This window comes from Lutra lutra, chromosome 10 (genome assembly GCF_902655055.1).
Source record: "Lutra lutra chromosome 10, mLutLut1.2, whole genome shotgun sequence".
NCBI lineage: Eukaryota > Metazoa > Chordata > Mammalia > Carnivora > Mustelidae > Lutra > Lutra lutra.
The window spans coordinates 105,705,844-105,723,460 of NC_062287.1; the positions used below are offsets into that span (position 1 = coordinate 105,705,844).

A 17,617-nucleotide genomic window follows, 5' to 3' on the forward strand; every position below is an offset into this window, starting at 1 on the left:
CAGTGTTACCGGTCTTTCGCGGGGCGGGGACGAGAGAGGTTAGCGTCTGGGGTGCGGAGCTGGGTGCCAGGGTGGGGGATCTGGGCGAGGCCTGCGCACCCTCCTTTTCTTGGCGGGGGTCGGGTGTGTGGTCCCGGTCCCCGTAATGTACGGAGGCAGAGGGAAAGGGCTCTGGCCCACTCGGCGTCATGTCTTCGGTGCCCGCGGCATCCAGTCCGCGGGTTCTATCCTCAAGCGCCGGGACACGGCCTCGGAGAAGCGTGGCGGAACGGAGGTTCTGCAGGTTCCTCCCTCGTGCGCTCACGCCTTCTCCTTTGATTTCAGGTCTTTGGAACCGCCCCTGGAGCCGGAGCTGTCGTGTCCCCTCCTCTTTAACTGCCCGTTGCAAACAATAAAGGACCATCGTACACTAACAGGTGTGTGTCCGCGTTCTTTTTTTCGAGGTGGTTGTTAGGCGGTACGCGTTATCCCACAAAGTGGAATTTGCAGCTTTTCTCTCGGACCTCAGGCTCCTGCGGGCGTGTGGGCGGCATTTCGCCGAAGGCTCTCCCGCCGACCTTGCGGGGATCTCCAGATGGCCGCGCTGCGCCAAACCCTCCACGTGGCGACACTGGCGGCTGGGGCGCGCCGTGCTTTGGCGGGTAGGGAAGGTGGATAGTGGGAGGGAGGGTTCTTAGTGACGTGGGAGTCTAGACCCTGAAACTGATTCCTCAAACCCCAGGGTACACTGCACCGTTTCTGCAGCATATTGATGGAACTAGGCCGGTGGGTGACACATGTGCTCCACTCGTGTCCACAGGCTCCCTGGCTGGTAGCTGCCTGGCCGACCGTCGCCTCTGGGATAAGCTCCATGCCGATACCCGAAAAGGCCACGTCCCCACGTTCGACTGGTTCTTTGGGTATGAAGAAACCCAGGGGTTGCTACTGCCACTCCTGCAGGAGACAGTGGCTGCCTGCCCACTGCGGGTGTTGGACGTGGGCTGTGGGACCTCCAGTCTGTGTACAGGCCTCTACACCCAGTGCCCACATCCCGTGGATGTGCTGGGGGTGGACTTCTCTCCTGTGGCTATTGCCCACATGAAACGTCTCCTGGAAGGTGGCGAAGGCCAAACACCCCTGTGTCCTGGGCATCCTGCCTCCAGACTCCACTTTATGCAGGCAGATGCCCAGAACCTGGAGCCAGTGGCTTCCTCAGGCTCCTTCCAGCTAGTGCTGGATAAGGGCACCTGGGATGCTGTTGCCCGTGGTGGTCCTCAGGGAGCTTACCAGCTTCTGTCAGAGTGCCTCAGGGTCCTAAGCCCCCAGGGGACCCTGATTCAGTTCTCAGACGAGGACCCTGATGTGCGGCTTCCCTACCTGGAGCAAGGGTCCCCAGGCTGGAATGTGACTGTGCAGGAGCTAGGCCCTTTTGGGGGCATTACTTACTTTGCTTACTTGGTTCAAGGCTCTCATTAAAGCCTTCAGTCCTGACCCAAATTTTTCTGTTGGGTGAAGAGGGCGATGGACAGCTTTTCAACTTTGTAAGATGGCTGGGAAGCGAGGATTTGAGGCCTGGCCTCCACATTTACTAGTTGGGTACACAGAGTATGGAATGTTTCTGTCCCCTGGTTCGCGAACTGACAGCAGGGTAGGAATAATAACCCGGAGTTTAGGGGATTACAGATGATGATGGGTGAAATATGGAGCGTTTAGCAATGGCAGGCACAAGAGGGGTGCTCAGTGGAGAAGGTACAGTGATTCATTCCCCAGCCCCAATAAACGAACTCCTAAAAACAGGAGTTTTGTGGGGTATTTGTGGGTTATTTTGAGGACTTTGGGTTTTGTTTGCTTGTTTTTAGATTTGTTTATTCTAGAGAGAGAGGGAGAATCGCAAGCCATCTCCATGACCAGTGCAGAACCCAAATCACGGCTCCATCTTAAAACCCTGAGATCATGACGTGAACTGAAATCGAGTCGGATGCTTAACTGAGCCACCTGGGTGCCCCCATTAGAGGAGTTTTTTAATCGAGGCGTTCTTAATCCAAATCCCAGTACAAACTGACTTGTGTGACCCAGTGGCCTCACCTATAGAAGGGGGAAGACTGAAAGAACCCACAGAATGGTCTCAACAAATCACTGAAATGTTGAGGGAGACCGAAGTAGACTTACCCTCAAAGCTTCTGGGAGGCAGGAGATGTGAATATCCCATAAAACAGCTTTGACAAACATGGGAGCCTGCTGCTGGCTTCCACAGAGGACAGGGGCTGGAGGCTTCATGATAGTCTGTGTCTCCAGGAATCCAGGAGACCTCTTGTTCTCCATATTCCTGCCCCCAGCCAAGTTCTGGGTTAAAGGTTCTTAAGGGAGATCGGGGGGTCCAGTGGGCTCCAAGTCCAGCCTGGGGGAAAGAGCAGTTGGAAGAGCCCATTAAGGGTGAAAAATACTTCTGATCTATTACTGACTTTTTAAAAAATGCTATTTATTTACTTAGTTTTAAGATTGTATTTATTTATGACAGATAGCAAGAGAGGGTGAGCTGAAGGCACATGCTTAACGACTGAGCCACCCAGGCAGCCCTATTACTGACTTTGAAATATGAAACGGGTGTCTGGGTGGCTCAGTGGGTTGGGCCTCTGCCTTTGGCTTGGGTCATGATCTCAGGGTTCTGGGGTTGAGCCCCACATTCAGGCTCTCTGCTCGGTGGGGGGCCTGCTTCCCCCTCTCTGCCTGCCTCTGCCTGCTTGTGATCTCTCTCTGTCAAATAAATAAATAAAATCTTTAAAAAAAAAAGATGAAACAAATTTGTGTGTTTTTTATTATTAGAAAAAGTAATATAGCAACTATAATTAAGAGGCTAATTTCAGGGCAGCCTAGGTGGCTCAATCTGTTAATCAGGTGGCTCAGGTCATGATCACAGGGTCCTGGGATGGAGCCCCCGCACTGGGCTCTCTGCTCAGCAGGAGCCTCCCTCTGCGCCCCTCCCCACTCCCCACCTCTGCCTCCCTCTCTGCCTACTTGTGATCTCTGTCAAATAAATAAATAAAATCTTAAAAAAAAAAAAGGATAAGGCATCCAAAATGTAACTTATCTCTGGGTAGTTGATTTAGGATAAATTTATTTTTTTTCCCCCACAACAAACAATGTGAACTTTTTAAAAAAGATTTTATTTGGGGGCACCTGGGTGGTTCAGCGGGTTAAGATTTTACTTATTTGACACGGGGAGGGGGGCCAAGGGGGAGAGTAAGCACAAGTAGGCGGAGCAGCAGACGGGAGAAGCAGGCTCCCTGCTGAGCAAGGAGCCTGGTGCAGGACTGGATCCCAGTACCCTGAGATCATGAGCTGAAGGCAGACACTTAACTGACTGAGCCACCCAGGTGCCCCAAACTGTGAATATTTTAAGCAATTAAAAATAATTAAGGGGCGCCTGGGTGGCTCAGTGGGTTAAGCCTCTGCCTTCGGCTCAGGTCATGATCCCGGGGTCCTGGGATCGAGCCCCGAATCCGGCTCTCTGCTCAGCAGGGAGCCTGCTTCCCTTCCTCTCTCTCTGCCTGCCTCCTGCCTACTTGTGATCTCCGTCTGTCAAATTAAAAAAACAAAAAAAAATTAAAAGTCATCACCCATCTGACATCAGAACTTTCCTCTAAAGTTCAACTTTGCCAGACACCTTGAATTTCTCTCTGCTCTACTCCTTTTCCGGTCATTTCCTAAGCACCTACTGTTTGCCTGTACGGGGACACAAGTAAGTTTTCCATCTCAGTCCTGCCCAGAACATCCCCGGCACAATGGCTGCACTGGAGCAGCTGCCTCCCTCACCTGGCTCTTCACTTTGGTCCTGGAAGAAGACCTCGGCCTCCTCTTCCTCATCGGTGAGCAGCAACAGCTTGTCATGTGGCCAGCCAAGCTCCCCGATGTCTTCACTCACCTCAGACGCTTCCCACGATGGAGGGCAGGGGGGTCTTTTGAGAGACAGCCTGAATCGGGATAGCAGGGCGCTTGGACCAAGTGGGAGGATGAGCCAGCAGCCGGAGCACAGGGTGGGGAAGTACTGACCTGAGCATCCTGGTGACCTTCAACCCCGACAATTTCTCCTCTGTCCATCCGCAGAGGGTTCATCAGCCGAGGACTTTCTGGGTGCCGGGAGGAGCCTGGGCGATCTCTAGGCCAAGGCCCATCCTCATTGCTCCCTGGCACAAGGGCCATGGGTGCAAATCCTTGGAGCGTGTAGTGGTTGAACTCAAAGTGGAGTACCCCTGCTCAGTACACTCTAGAGACTGCTCCTTTAATCTTTGGAGCCTGGCCCCTTAATCACTTTTGAGAAGAGAATGAAAAGCTAGGAGATTATGGGCCTTCCAGGGGAGGGGAAAATCTCAAGAGGTGGAGGAATACCTCCTCCCTGGAGGAATATGGGAATATGTCTCCTCACTCCCTGGGTGACAACTGGGAAAGGCAGGAGGGGTAGGGGTCAACAAGGGCATCTGAATGAAAGCCCTGTGAGTGATCTTTGCCAACAAACTTGAAATTTCTTGATTCCTTTGGTTCCTGGGTCTCCTGATTTGACATGTTTATGTCTTATTTAACAAATATTTATATGGTGTTAACAATTTGACAGGAACAGTGTTAAATGCCTTACATATAATCTCATTTAATTATCCTAAAACTATGAGATAGATTCTATCATTAATCCTATTTTCTTTTTTTTTTTTTTAAAGATTTTATTTATTTATTTGACAGAGAGAGATCACAAGCAGGCAGAGAGGCAGGCAGAGAGACAGGAGGAAGCAGGCTCCCCGATGAGCAAGGAGCCCGACGTGGGACTCGATCCCAGGACTCTGAGATCATGACCCGAGCCAAAGGCAGCGGCCCAACCCACTGAGCCACCCAGGCGCCCCTTAATCCTATTTTCTGATGCAGAAAACAGGGGACAAAGAACTTGAATGACTTGCCCAGAGTTACCCACCTAAAAGGTGCTTTCTTTTCCAAACTAGAACTCAGTATGTTACTCCAAATTCAGAGGTTTCACTGGCAGGGGGTGATGGGGGCGGGTGCAAGGGTATACCATGATGAGAAAAACAGCACATTTACTCTTTTATTTTTTTTTTTTTAGTTTTTTTTTTTAAGATTTTATTTATTTATTTGACAGACAGATATCACAAGTAGGCAGAGAGGCAGGCAGAGAGAGAGGAGGAAGCAGGCTCCTGCCCAGCAGAGAGCCGGATGTGGGGCTCAATTCAAGGACCCTGAGATCATGACCTGAGCCGAAGGCAGAGGCTTTAACCCACTGAGCCACCCAGGCGCCCCACATTTACTCTTTTTTATAAAAGATTTTATTTACTTATTTGAGAGAGAGAGCACGAGGAGTGGGGAGGGGCAGAGGGAGAAGCTGACCCCAGTTGAGCTGGGAGCCCCATGTGGGGCTCCATCCCAGAAGCCTGAGATCATGACCTGAGCCAAAGGCAGATGCTTAACTGACTGAACCACCCAGGCGCTTCCAAAAAATTTACTTTTAACAAGTTTAACAGGGGCGCTTGGCTGGCTCCAGCGGTGGAGCCTGCCACTCATGATCTCCGGGTGGTGAGTTCGAGCCCCACAATGGGTGTGAACGTTACTTAAAAATAAAATTAAAAAGTATTTTTTCCCACCCAGTACACTTGACTTTGGGTGTTTGTTCATAAATTGAGGGAATTTAGAGGGGGTGAGTAGATTGATGTGTGTAAGCATCTGGCTGTCCAGTACCTGCTGTTCTGAAAACGCACAAATCATTGTAGGAAACTACAGAGCACAGAATCGACCTGGAAATTCCAGAACTGGGCAACTGCAAACCCCAAAGCAACCAGGCCGACAATCCCGTTTTGAATTTCCTGACAGTGAGCCCAGAGCTTGGCCCTCGATGCCAACGCTTCGGGACATGCTCAACTTCCCCAGCCCTTTCAGACCCAAGCGCTTTGGGCCGACCAGGCCCTCTCTAGCCCGGCTCCTTCTCTATGGTCTCCGCTGCGGGCCGCTCTAGCCTGCGCGGGAGGCGGTGAGACGCCGTGGACGGCTTCCCAGGCGGCGAAAGCTACAGAGGGCCTCTTCGCTGGCCGCCCGGTCGGCCATGGAGGCTTTGCGCAAAGCGCTGATCGTGGGTGCCCTTCTGGGCGCGGGGGCTGGCGTTGGCTCCGCGCTCTTTGTCCTCGTGACCCAGGGAGAGGAGCAGAAGCAGGCGATGCTGAAGGTGGGAGTAACTGGGGGGTGCGAGATGGGGCGGGCGGGCGGAGAGCCCCGGGCTGGGGGCTCAGGACGGCGAACCTTCCTACCCACAGGAGATACCCGAGCAGGACCCGCGGCGCAGGGACGAGGCGACCAGAACCAAAGAGTTAGTGCTGGCCACTCTGCAGGAGGCAGCGACCACGCAGGAGAACGTGGCCTGGAGGAAGAACTGGATGGTCGGCGGCGACGGGAGGTCAGCGTGAGCCCGGACTTCCCTCGTGGGCGCTGGCACCTTCCTCCCGCGGAGTCCGGCGCGGCCTTTCTCCCCCGTAGTCCCGGTAGGGAGTCCGGACCCGGGATGCCGCGCGCCCAGGCCTCCTTGAGGCCCCGGGAGCCGCTGCGGGGTGAGCACGTCCCGCCTCCACCCGCAGGCGCTGCACTGATAACACTTTCCCGTCCTGCGTCGCGGGCCAGGGCGTGGGATGTGGCCAACTGAAGGAACCAATAAATCACGTTCCTCTGTCCGGTCAGTAAGCCCTGCGGTCTGTGTCTAGAGTGTTCTGGGGATCCGTGTAGGGGACGCGGATGACTGTGGGTCCCACCGGCCCTGCAACGACCACGTTTTCCAAACACAAGCCAGGTCATGTGGTCTGAGTGGCCATTCGGTGATAACCAGGAGACATTCTCGAAATCAGAACTATCCTGGAAAATCCTGTAGCATTAGATGCCCATGGAAGACACTTTGGGTGAAGTTGGAGAGGGGCTGTTGGTATTAGCATGTGCGGTGATGCTCTCTGGGGCTGCCGAACCGTTGGAGGCCAATTTAAATTGCCGAGCGAAAGGAGCGTGCTTTGAGTCAGACAGATCTTGATTAAAGTCCTGCCTATTACAAAACCTTTCTGAGCCTCAGTGCTGTTTCATAAAAGGTGGTAAGTATCTTGAAGGTTGTTGTAAAAAGATTAACTCGGAAATGTAAAGTGCATTGCTTGGCACAGAGCATCACTTCAATAAAGGTAGGGGAGGGTTTCTCCTTCCAAAGATTTCAAGTTAGTTCAGTCTCTGAATCCAGTCATGGCTCTCTTGCAGATGCCACTGAAGTAAGGAAATAAAGCTGGCATTTGGGTCACACCCCACATCCAAGTCAACAAATTCACTCCCTGTTGTCTGTGGGTTTTTTTGTTTTGTTTTGTTTTTTAAGATTTATTTGAGGGAAGCCTGGGGGCTCAGTTAAGCGTCTGCCTGCAGCTCAGGTCAAAATCCAGGGGTCCTGGGATTGAGTCCCGCATCCTTCTCCCTCTGCCTGCTGCTCCCCCTGCTTGTGCTCTGACAAATAAATAAAATCTTTTAAAAAAATTTTTTTGAAAAACCCTGGTGGGGAGGTTGAGAGGGAGTCATAAGCAGACTCTCTGCTCAGTGCAGGTGGTGGGAAGTGGGGGGACTCAATCTCACAACCCCGAGATCATGACCTGAGCCAAAGCTAAGAGACCCTTAACCAGCTGAGCCACCCAGGTACACCTGTTGTCCATCTTACATCCTGTGGTTCTAAGCAAGATTTCAATTGAAGGAAAAAAAAAAAAAAAAAAAGGCCAGAACAGTAAGTACAGCTTGATAACACTGAGGTCCAAACCCAGATGGCAGCACTGGGGCAGTTTCAGCGGGTGGATGGTGAACCCCTAAGCCAAAAACATTTGTTATGTGTGATCTTCAGTTTAATTGTGGCCTCTTTCTGAGCCTGGGAATGAGAGGGGAAAGGTTAGCAGCTCTTTGAGGGAGCATTAGGGTGAGGGGATCAGCAACACTGAGGGGCTATGAGGCGGGAGCCTGGAGGTTGAGAGCCTGAGCCCTAGAGTCGGCCTTCCCCAGGTGTGCCCAGGTTCTGCTGTTGGTTACCTGTGTTGCTTTCAGCAAGCCACTTGCTTTGGTGTCCAAGTCTCTAAAAGGGGATACTTGTACCTATTCCCAGGTAACTGCCTTTTTATCTCAGTTAATACAGCAGTTAAAACTGTGTGGTGCATATTAAGTACTCAGTGCTTTTTAGTGAGGAGGAAATGCACTTGCAAAGGTCACTGCATTGCTCCTCTGGCCATTTGTGAATGGCTACATTAAAAAAAAAAATTACCCTTTTAGGGGGGCCTGGATGGGTCAGTCCATTAAGCCTCTGCCTTCAGCTCAGGTCATGATCCCAGGGTCCTAGGATCGAGCCTGTTTCTGCTCTCCCCCTTGCTCACGTTCTGTCTTTTTTTTTTTTTTTTTTTTTTAAAGATTTTATTTATTTATTTGACAGACAGAGATCACAAGTAGGCAGAGAGGCAGGCAGAGAGAGAGGAAGGGAAGCAGGCCCCCTGCCAAGCAGAGAGCCCGATGCGGGACTCGATCCCAGGACCCTGAGATCATGACCCGAGCCGAAGGCAGCGGCTTAACCCACTGAGCCACCCAGGCGCCCACGTTCTGTCTTAAATAAATAAAAATCTTTTTTTTTTTAATTACCCTTTTAGTAGCTAATAGTTACTGGAAACTTATTAGGTGCCAGGCAGTGTGCTAAAGCCCCCTATCACCATTATGTAACACCCACAATAATCTGAATTAACAGGTACTGTTGTCCTTATTTTACTAAAGAGGTAACTAGGCTGCTTCAAGAAGTCAAGGCAGGGGCAGGTGGACAGTGCCAAAAGAAAAAAAAAAAGGCATAGGAATAAGGATTTCAGGCCTATGCACTGCTTTTTACCTATAGGAGCAAAGGGCGCTATCCATCGTACTCTCCTAACCCCAACAATTCTCCCCTCTCAACTTCCCAAGCAAATAAAAAGACCCAGATATTGTTACCAAGTTTGTTAGAAGCTTTAGTTGAGGGGTACCTGGGTGGCTCAGTGGGTTAAGTGTCTGCCTTCAGGGGCACCTGGGTGGCTCAGTGGGTTAAAGCCTCTGCCTTTGGCTCAGGTCATGATCCCAGGGTCCTGGGATCCAGCCCCACATCAGGCTCTCTGCTCAGCAGGGAGCCTGCTTCCCCGTCTCTCTCTCTGCCTGCCCCTTTGCCTACTTGTGATCTCTGTCAAATAAATAAAATCTTTAAATGTCTGCCTTCAACTCAGGTTGTGATCTCAGGGTCCTGGGATGGAGCCCCTCATGGAGTTCCCTGCTCGTGGGGAGCCTGCCTCTCCCTCTGCCCCTCTCCCCTCCCCTGCTCATTTTCTTGCTGTCTCTCTCAAAATGAATACATAAAAAAATCTTTAAAAAGATTTAACGGTTTAACCATCTGCCCTTGGCTCAGGTCATGACTCCAGGATCCTGGAATTGATACCCTCACTAGACTCACTGCTCATTAGGGAGTCTGCTTCTACCTCTGCCTCTCCCCCATGCTCATTCTCTCTGTCGCAAAAATAAATAAAATCTTAAAGAACGAAAAAAACATCAAGATGAAAAACACGGCCTATCCTAAATGTCTTCCCTTTTGGCTTCTTCCTCTGCCTCAGTTTTGTCCCTCCCAGCCATTCAGGAAGGAGTGAGGCACATACAGAACTCAGGGTCTATTTATTAGGAAGGAGATGTCAGTGCTTTATCAAAGATGAAGAGGTCAGAGAGGGATGGTGGGATAAAGGCCTCTCAGCTGGGACATTTCTTGGCCACAATGAGGACAGCAGAAGGCACAAGTCCTGAAGATTGAAGAAGACAGCTTTGACCACAAAGATCCTTGCCTTTTGCCCCCCAAATTTCTGGCCTCACACCATCTCCTCCAAGTCCCTTCTGGCATTCCTTCCTTTCTCGGGCATCCCCTCCCCTCCCCCAACCCCTGTTCCTGGTCCCAGGTGTCATACCCAGCTCCTGCAGAGGCCGTTCCATGTCCGCCTCGGAGAAGGCCCGCCGGGGGAAGCCACTGAGCAACTGAACAGGGTCCTGGCCTCCCCCAGGTTCTTCCCCGCGGTGGAGCTCCACGTAGAGCCTCACAGCTGCCAGCTGTTCCCGTGCCCGGAACGTCTGGGTCAGTGAGGTCCCATCTGGCAGCCTGACCTGGAGGGCAAGCGAGAAATACAGTGCTGTGAGCATCAAAACTGAGTGTGGTGCCCAAATAAGGAAAACAAGAACTGCATCGAGAGACCGAACCGGCATAATTACTCTCTGAAGCAGCCGATGAACCACCACTTCTCTGCTTCCCTAAGGCTGTAAGACTGCAGCTTTCTCAAAGTTTAACAAACACAAGGATAAGCTCATACAAAAATACGTAAATAGCCCACCATGCAAATAGCTGTGCAATAAACTAAGTGAAGACATGATCAACTAAAAAGGTAACTGCTGAGTAAGACAGAGATACAGATTTAAATTAAGACTGGGTCAAGAGAAGTTTGAAATCTTTCCAAAAGTAGAAGAGATAGGATTTCAAAAGTCATTTACAAAGAAGGAAAAGGTTTGGCAAAGAGAACCTAACTGAATAAAGCTCTGAGTCAGGTGTCTTATAGGCCAATGAAGGGGGTCCCAGAAGCAAGACAGGAATCAGAATCAGTACCTGTATGCGACACTGGTCATATTCCCGCTTGGTGGGAGGCTCCTGGCTGGGAGAGGAGGGAACAGGACCTGGCTCTGTTGGTGGAGAAGGCCGAGAACCCACACTCCCACCATACTGGAAGACAAAGGAAAACACTGGTCAGGCTTTCACCCACTAGTAAGAGGAACATCATATGCCTATCCTTTCCCTCTGAAGCTAGGAAAAGGAATTTTTTTTTACTAGCCCACCTACTTCTTTACCCCAGTGTCTTCCCAATCACCTACCTTCTTGGCTCTCTCTGCTTTGTCTCTCTCAATCTTTTCCCGGACTCTCTGTCTGGAAAACAGACAGGAAGAAAGTAGGCCAGATGTTGACAAAGCAAACCTAGCTTCCCGTCTCATCTGTTATCCAACATCCACATCACCCAGACCTGGCTGCTAACTCTTCAGCCTTTTCCCTCCTCCGCTCCTCAGCAGCCCGGCGCATCTCATCTTCCTGAAGCCGCTGTCGAGCAGCTGACAACTCTTGCCCTTGTTTCCTGCGCTGCCGTTCCCGCTCCAAAGCCTCTCGCTCCTCTCTTTCTTCCCTCTCCCGCTGCTTCTGGGCCACCAGCTCCAACATCCTATGTTGCAGAAAAGAAAGAGCTCAAAAGAGATGGACACAGATCGAGGTGAATATATAACGGATTCAATACGAAATACGGTAACACGTGTCCAAAGAGAGATGAAAGAAACCGCCAAGACAGGACAGACGAAGAGCGTTAAGTTCCAAGTTCTTTCATCAGAGTTGTGTATTGTGGACAGGTGGAAGGTGACCTTCAGAAACGTGACACTGTTCCTTACTATACCTCTTAGTCTGTTCCTGTCTCTCTTCTTCACTCAAAATGGGTTTGCCTTCTCCAGCAGCAGAGCCGGTTCCTACAAACAAGCAATCAGTGTTACTGCCCGTTCATCCTCCTCACGCCCTCGTGAAAAACCAACACGGTGTTCCTCAGTCAGGACCTTCAGGGCCACCTTGCTCCGGGGAGGTAGGTTCCCTTCCCAGGACGTGTCCAAGGGGGGTCGCTAGCGGCTCGTCTACATCGGGGTCGTCTTCGTGCTCCATCAACCTGGCGGGGAAAGTCGGGGAGGAGGTTAACACGGACGCTGGCCCTCCCAGAAGTCCCCCAGGCCCCTGCTACCCCATCGAAGCGCTCACCAGTCCATTGCAGCCTCGATGCCCTGGTTCCCTGTGAGGGCCAGAGCCTTCTCCCTGGGGGCAGAAACACCGTGAATAGCGCCCGCGAGCCATGGTGCTGGTCAGGCTGGGGCGTGCAGCCTGAGGCCAGGCTAAGGGAAAGGCCAGACAGGTCCGCGATCCCCGCGGGCCAGGGTTTGGGGGGCTGCCTTACGCGCGTCCCCTGGGGAAGCCCATCTCGATGAGACTCTCCAGAGCCGTCAGCTCCGCCATGGCGCCGCCACCGCCGCTTCCGCGGGGATCTGGGGGAGGGCGAGAAGGAGGGCGCAGGGCGGGGGGGGGGGGGTCAGCGCGGGGTGCCCCCGGCCCGCGCGCGGTCCCGCCCCCGACGCCCCAGCTGGGCGCTCTCTCACTTACCCGGCTCTGGTCCCTCAGCGGACACCGCCGAGAAGAAAGCCGAGGGAAACGGAAGTGCCCGGATCTGTTTGGGTCACGTGGAGGCGGGCGTGGACGGGTGCCGCCGAGAGCCAGAAAGCACCGGCCGGGCCCAGCCGCCTGGACCCGGCGCGGGCGGGGTGGGCGGTGCGTCCGACTCGCGGATCCAGAGGCGCACGGCCCGCCCCCCGCCCCGCCCCGCCAACTCTTCCCCGCCCCGCACCCAAGCTGGCACGCCGGGCGGCGGTGGGGAAGAAAGGTGGGGGGTGCGGCCCTGAAACCCGTGGGCGGAATGTAACAAGCCGTCGACCAGTTGGAATGCTATTTGGCAATGTTGATGAGGAGCCATAGAAATAAATGTACACGGTCTTTGACCAGCTCATCCTCTCCGGGGAACTGAGCCATCCTCCGCCCCACTGACAAAGGCATCTTTGCAGAACACAATTATCTGATCTTGTCATCACCTCCCTGCTTAAAAATTCCCCATGACACCTCAGTCACTTAGGATGAAATTTAAGTGCTAGTGGGCTGGTTTCCTCCGTTTTATTTGTTGTTTGATTGTTTGTTTAGAGCCCTCTCTGGAAAAGTGAGAATAAGTAAGCACTGCCTTCGGTGCCTGGCAAGACTGTACCATGAAGGGGCGCCTGGGCGGCTCAGTGGTTAAATCCTTTGCCTTCTGCTCAGGTCGTGATCCCAGGATCCTGGGATTGAGCCCCGCATCGGGCTCTCTGCTTAGCGGGGAGCCTCCTTCCTCCTCTCTCTCTGCCTGCCTCTCTGCCTATTTGTGATCTCTGTCAAATAAATAAGATCTTAAAAAAAAAAAAAAAAAAAAAAGACTGTACCATGGAAACTTGGGCTAGTGCGCCGTTTCATCTCCCACCATTTGCTGCTAACTTGTGCATATTGCAAAACAGACCCTCCTGCTCTTCCAGGCCCTTTGCACCTAACAGCCCTTTGCCTGGGATGTCCCGCCTCTTCTATGGGACTGCTTAACTCCCAGTCATTTGGAAGACGGGACCCAAGGTTTGCTTTCTAAGGGAATTCTGCTTTGAGCACCCCCTTTCCACCTCCCAGCTCCACTAGAGATTTATGTGACTAAGGCCTATTCAATCATCACAACAATCTATACGATTATGCTATTATTAGTCACAGGAAACAAAGAAAAAGGAGACAAGGTCACAAAGCTGGTAAGTAGCCAAGCTAGGATCCACAACCATGCAGTATGCAGTCACTAAACTACTATGCTGGGTTGCCTTTCCATCGTGGAGTGAATAGCACCTGCTTTGGAGTTGGGCATCCTAACTCAACTCCTTACCTGTAGCTTCAAACCATTTAGAACTTCAAATTTCTCATCTCCTCCCAGGTGATCCTATCTTTTGAAAGACTGTGAAGAGTTAATGAGAATACGCAGAGCATGTCTTGAATAATGAGAGATGGGGCCCCTCGTTTGTAAACGAATAAATGCTGAGGAAATGCAGGAAGCAAATAAAACAGGGACACAGTATTCACTACAGTATGGCGAGCGTATTAGAGAGAACACATATATTCTTTTTTTTAAAGATTTTATTTGTGAGAGAGAGAGATCACAAGTAGGCAAAGAGGCAGGCAGAGAGAGAGAGGGAAGCAGGCTCCCTGCTGAGCAGAGAGCCCAACGCTGGGCTCCATCCCAGGACCTTGAGATCATGACCTGAGCCGAAGGCAGAGGCTTAACCCATTGAGCCAACCAGGCACCCCGAGAACACATATATTCTAAATGTATCCTGAGGTCCAATGATTAAAAATAAAAAAAATCTTTAATGGTATAGTACCACGTCTTTTTTTTTTTTTAAGATTTTTTTTTAATTTATTCATTTTGAGAGAGACAAAACATGAGCAGGGGAGTAGGGCAGAGAGGGAGAGGCAAGCTCCCTGCTGAGCAAGGAGCCTCATGTGGGGCTCAACCCCAGGACCCTGAGATCATGACCTGAGCCGAAGGCTGAGGCTTTAACCCACTGAGCCACTCAGGCGCCCCTATTTTTTATTTTTTAAAGGTTTTATTTATTTCCTGGGATGGGGGAGAGACAGAGGGAGAAAGAATCTCAGGCAGGCTCCATGCCCAGCTCAGAGCCTGGCGCGGGGCTTGATATCACAGCCCTGAGATCATGACCTGAGCGGGAAACCAAGAGTCAGACACTCAACTGAGTCACCCAGGCACCCCTACATCCAGTTAATTTAATTTAATTTTTTAAAATATTTTATTTATTTGACAGACAGAGATCACAAGTAGACAGAGAAGCAGGCAGAGAGAGAAGAGGAAGCAGGTTCCCTGCTGAGCAGAGAGCCCGATGCGGGGCTCGATCCCAGGACCCTGGGATCATGACCTGAGCCGAAGGCAAGGGCTTTAACCCACTGAGCCACCCAGGCGCCCCATCCAGTTAATTTTAAAGATAAATTTGAAAGTATATGCTACTCTGAGACATAGGTATGCGGACAGGGAAATGAAAAGGGTCAGAAAAAATGAAAATGTCTTCCTTTTATATTTCCTTTAATGTTGGTACAGTGGATATACAACAGACACAGATTGGGGGAAAGTGGGGGAAATCCTTGGATTTCCTGGGAAATGCCCAGACAGCATGGTTCTCCACGCCGTGTCAGTCATTCATTTCCACCCACTTCAGACGCAGGTGGACTCTGACTCAGGGGTGCCCACCTTCAATATCCAAATGAAAGGTAAAAGAGGGAGTAGTCTTGCCCCAAACTCCCAAATTGTTCTCAAAAGCCCACCAAAGCCACCAATGTGACTGGGCACTTTTGAGGATATATGATGGGGATTGGGATCAGCTCATTGCAGCCAACAGGCATAACACAGCCCGGGCCTGATCTGAAAAGGAAAGGCCCATGAGCTAAGAATGGTTTTTACGTTTTTACGCAGTTCCATGGCCATATAAGTACCTACGTTTTATCTTTGATTTTAATTGTCTGGAACTGCAAAGCCTACATTATTTACCATCTGGTCCTTTAAGGAAAAGTTTCCACCCCCCTTTGCTCCTTTCTGAACCTGAGGCTGGAGCAGGACGGAAAGTCTGGGACCTGAACAAGTTCTGGGGCTGAGCACTGAGACTCAGATAGGGCCTCAGGCTCCTGGCCTTCTACTCCCCACACATCTCCCCCAAACAGGCCCCCCGCCCAGGGCTGCTCAGGGCAGCAGCAGTAGCCGCCTCCTCCCAGGGAACCCAGGCTAAGCTCTCCTCTCCAAGCCTGGGTTCAGCTGGGCCCCAAGAGGCCCCCCAGGCTGCTTCAGAGCCCTACTGCGGGCTGGGAGGCCGGCCGGTGGGGGCAACCCCAGCGCTCACGCAAGCAGAAATGCCAGACCAGAGCTAAGCAGGTCAGCAGGGCCAGCACCGTGCCCACCCCAATGGCTGTGTGCACCAGGGTAACGGGTTTGGGGGGCACGGCCAGCCTGCCGCAGGGCCCGAAAGTCGGGCCACCCACCCCCTCGAGGCCCTCCCCACCTGCCCCAGGCACACTGCTTTCTCCAGCCCCGTTGGCAGCCACCACGCAAACAACATAATCTCCCCCGGGCTTCAGTCCTTTCAGTTCTGCTCTGCGGACCGTGGAGTTGAGCGGGGGCCCCTTCCAGGTGGCCCCACTGTCTTCCCAAAGCAGCAACCAGTACTGGTGGACCGGTGAGGAGGGAGCACACCAGTGCACCACTGCGCTCCCGTCCTCGGCCACCACGTGCACTTCTCCCAGGCGCGGCGGGGCAGGCGGCTGGGCAGGGCTGGAGAGCCCAGGGCACATGCAGGCTCTGGGCCCGGCCCTCTGCAGCTCCTTACATGGCACCTGCAGGTGCCGGCAGCTGTCATAGTCACAGAGGACAGGCGGCAGGGGTGGCTGGGACGTCTCATCTTCCTCCTCTTCCATAAGATCTTGAGGGGCCAAGGGCCGCGTTCTGGGAACTAAGGAGAAGGTGACAGCCAGGAGACACAGAAGGCAGGGAGAGCCCGGCATGGAGTCTGGAAGGGAGGGAGGTGGAGAGGTAAAGACTGCCCAGACCCCACGCCTCCTAGGGCCCCCTCCCTCAACGGAACCTCTGGGGACAAGGACACACAGTGGGGGCCAAGGAGAGAACAGGAAAGAGGAGGGAAGGGGGCAGACACACTTATTTGTCAACCCACTTCTGAACCGGCTGTGGACTTGGTTTCGGGGGGAGGGGGGCAAACATGGGCTGCCCGCGAGATGGGGGTGTGGCCCGCAATGGGTGAAGGCCCAGAAATGGTTAATGAATAAGCAAAGTTCTGGAGGGGAAAAGAAGAGGAAATGATTTACTCAGCCTGGAGAAGAAAGGTGGAAAAATTCCCAGCAGCCACCCAAAGAAAAGATCTCGGTAAAATAATTATCAGTCAGCGACACACACAAAAACCCGAAAGTGACAGAAATGAGACAGAAGAGATGGTATAGAGGGGGAACCTTAAGGACCTCAGCATCCTCCCCACCTGTTGAAAGAGCTCCAGTCCCTGCCCACCCCCACCTCCCCTCACCCCCAGGCCCCAGCAGCCCCTCACCAGCCGGGAGGTCTCACCGTGGTGCAAATCTCCCACCAGTGGTCTGTGGGCGTGAGGCTGGGGCGACCCCGGGAGCACAGACTTGCGGGCAGGTTTGTCAGTGTCCTCAATTTCAATTCTGTTTTGGCTCGAAGCTTTTATACTCTTCCACTGTGATGTCACCACCTAGCCCCCCCTCCACCAGGCCCCCTCCACCCCCCTTTCCCGGTGAATGCCAAGAAGCAGCCGGTCCCTTCAGAGAGCCTGAGTCACGGGGCCAGGGATTGGGCGGGGGGTGGGGGAGACGGGAGTCACAGCAGCTGTTTCATCTGGAGGCCAGGATGCCTGGGTTCAGAGATGGGAGCGGAATGTGGAAGGCAGCCAGGAGCCGAGAATCACAAGGCTCAAGCTATGTGGAGGGATGAGGAGGGGCGCAGAGGAGAGAGGGCCACCTGTCTGGTATCAGAGAAGAAAACAGCTGTGACAGCATGGGGCCTGGGCCACAAAATGCTGTTTTGGTAAAAATCATACCACATCCATGGCAGTCATTTCCTGTCTTCTGCCTCCCAATGGACAGAGAAAGGGAGGGGTGCAGAGGCCGGAATGATGCGGCCTAGCTCTCCGGACCCGCCCTGCAATGATCCCCCTCCCCAGAGTCACGTGGATGGAGTAGGCCAGATGGGTTTTCTCTCCTTGGACTTTCTAGGCCTATGAATGCAGACAGCTGTACCTAGAGCAGTCCAGGTCTGGAGGCTTTCCCCCTCGGCAGGCAGCCCCCCAACAAGACAGTCTCCTCCAATGCAGGAAGGTGGGGAGGATGCCCGGGGAACATGGGGTT

At 52.7% G+C, this 17,617-nt stretch overlaps 4 protein-coding genes and 1 non-coding gene across 7 annotated transcripts; 3 read left to right on the forward strand and 2 right to left on the reverse strand.

Moving 5' to 3' along the window:
- The first annotated feature begins 44 nt into the window (after positions 1-44).
- Positions 45-2,706, forward strand: CSKMT (citrate synthase lysine methyltransferase). The gene is given in 4 exon segments (XM_047693110.1): positions 45-416; positions 490-518; positions 521-641; positions 800-2,706. Coding segments are annotated over 4 exon segments (1,077 nt in total). The 5' UTR covers positions 45-145; the 3' UTR covers positions 1,456-2,706.
- LOC125080276 (small nucleolar RNA SNORA57) lies at positions 100-248 on the forward strand. The gene has a single exon (XR_007121299.1). It is a non-coding gene; the product is annotated as a small nucleolar RNA SNORA57 (small nucleolar RNA).
- Positions 2,707-5,981: 3,275 nt separating the features above from the next.
- On the forward strand, positions 5,982-7,062 carry LOC125079904 (ubiquinol-cytochrome-c reductase complex assembly factor 3). The gene is made up of 2 exons (XM_047693624.1): positions 5,982-6,193; positions 6,282-7,062. The coding sequence occupies exons 1-2, from the start codon at positions 6,074-6,076 to the stop codon at positions 6,429-6,431; spliced, it is 270 nt and encodes an 89-aa protein (XP_047549580.1). The 5' UTR covers positions 5,982-6,073; the 3' UTR covers positions 6,432-7,062.
- A 2,615-nt stretch (positions 7,063-9,677) lies between these two features.
- UBXN1 (UBX domain protein 1) lies at positions 9,678-12,391 on the reverse strand. 2 transcript variants are annotated; one of them, XM_047693773.1, is made up of 10 exons: positions 12,239-12,391; positions 12,036-12,123; positions 11,843-11,896; positions 11,659-11,753; positions 11,493-11,562; positions 11,076-11,267; positions 10,930-10,981; positions 10,667-10,780; positions 9,981-10,173; positions 9,678-9,818 (listed from the first exon to the last, which is right to left on the reverse strand). In XM_047693773.1, the coding sequence occupies exons 2-10, from the start codon at positions 12,092-12,094 to the stop codon at positions 9,769-9,771; spliced, it is 879 nt and encodes a 292-aa protein (XP_047549729.1). In that variant the 5' UTR covers positions 12,095-12,123; positions 12,239-12,391; the 3' UTR covers positions 9,678-9,768. The 2 variants fall into 2 exon arrangements, with proteins under 2 accessions (XP_047549729.1, XP_047549728.1); XM_047693772.1 differs by having other exon boundaries at positions 11,647-11,753.
- A 2,361-nt stretch (positions 12,392-14,752) lies between these two features.
- LRRN4CL (LRRN4 C-terminal like) lies at positions 14,753-17,535 on the reverse strand. Of its 2 annotated transcripts, none has more exons than XM_047692008.1 (2): positions 16,818-17,535; positions 14,753-16,251 (listed from the first exon to the last, which is right to left on the reverse strand). In XM_047692008.1, the coding sequence occupies exon 2, from the start codon at positions 16,244-16,246 to the stop codon at positions 15,533-15,535; it is 714 nt and encodes a 237-aa protein (XP_047547964.1). In that variant the 5' UTR covers positions 16,247-16,251; positions 16,818-17,535; the 3' UTR covers positions 14,753-15,532. The 2 variants fall into 2 exon arrangements, with proteins under 2 accessions (XP_047547964.1, XP_047547965.1); XM_047692009.1 differs by having other exon boundaries at positions 16,801-17,535.
- Between the last annotated feature and the right edge of the window lie 82 nt (positions 17,536-17,617).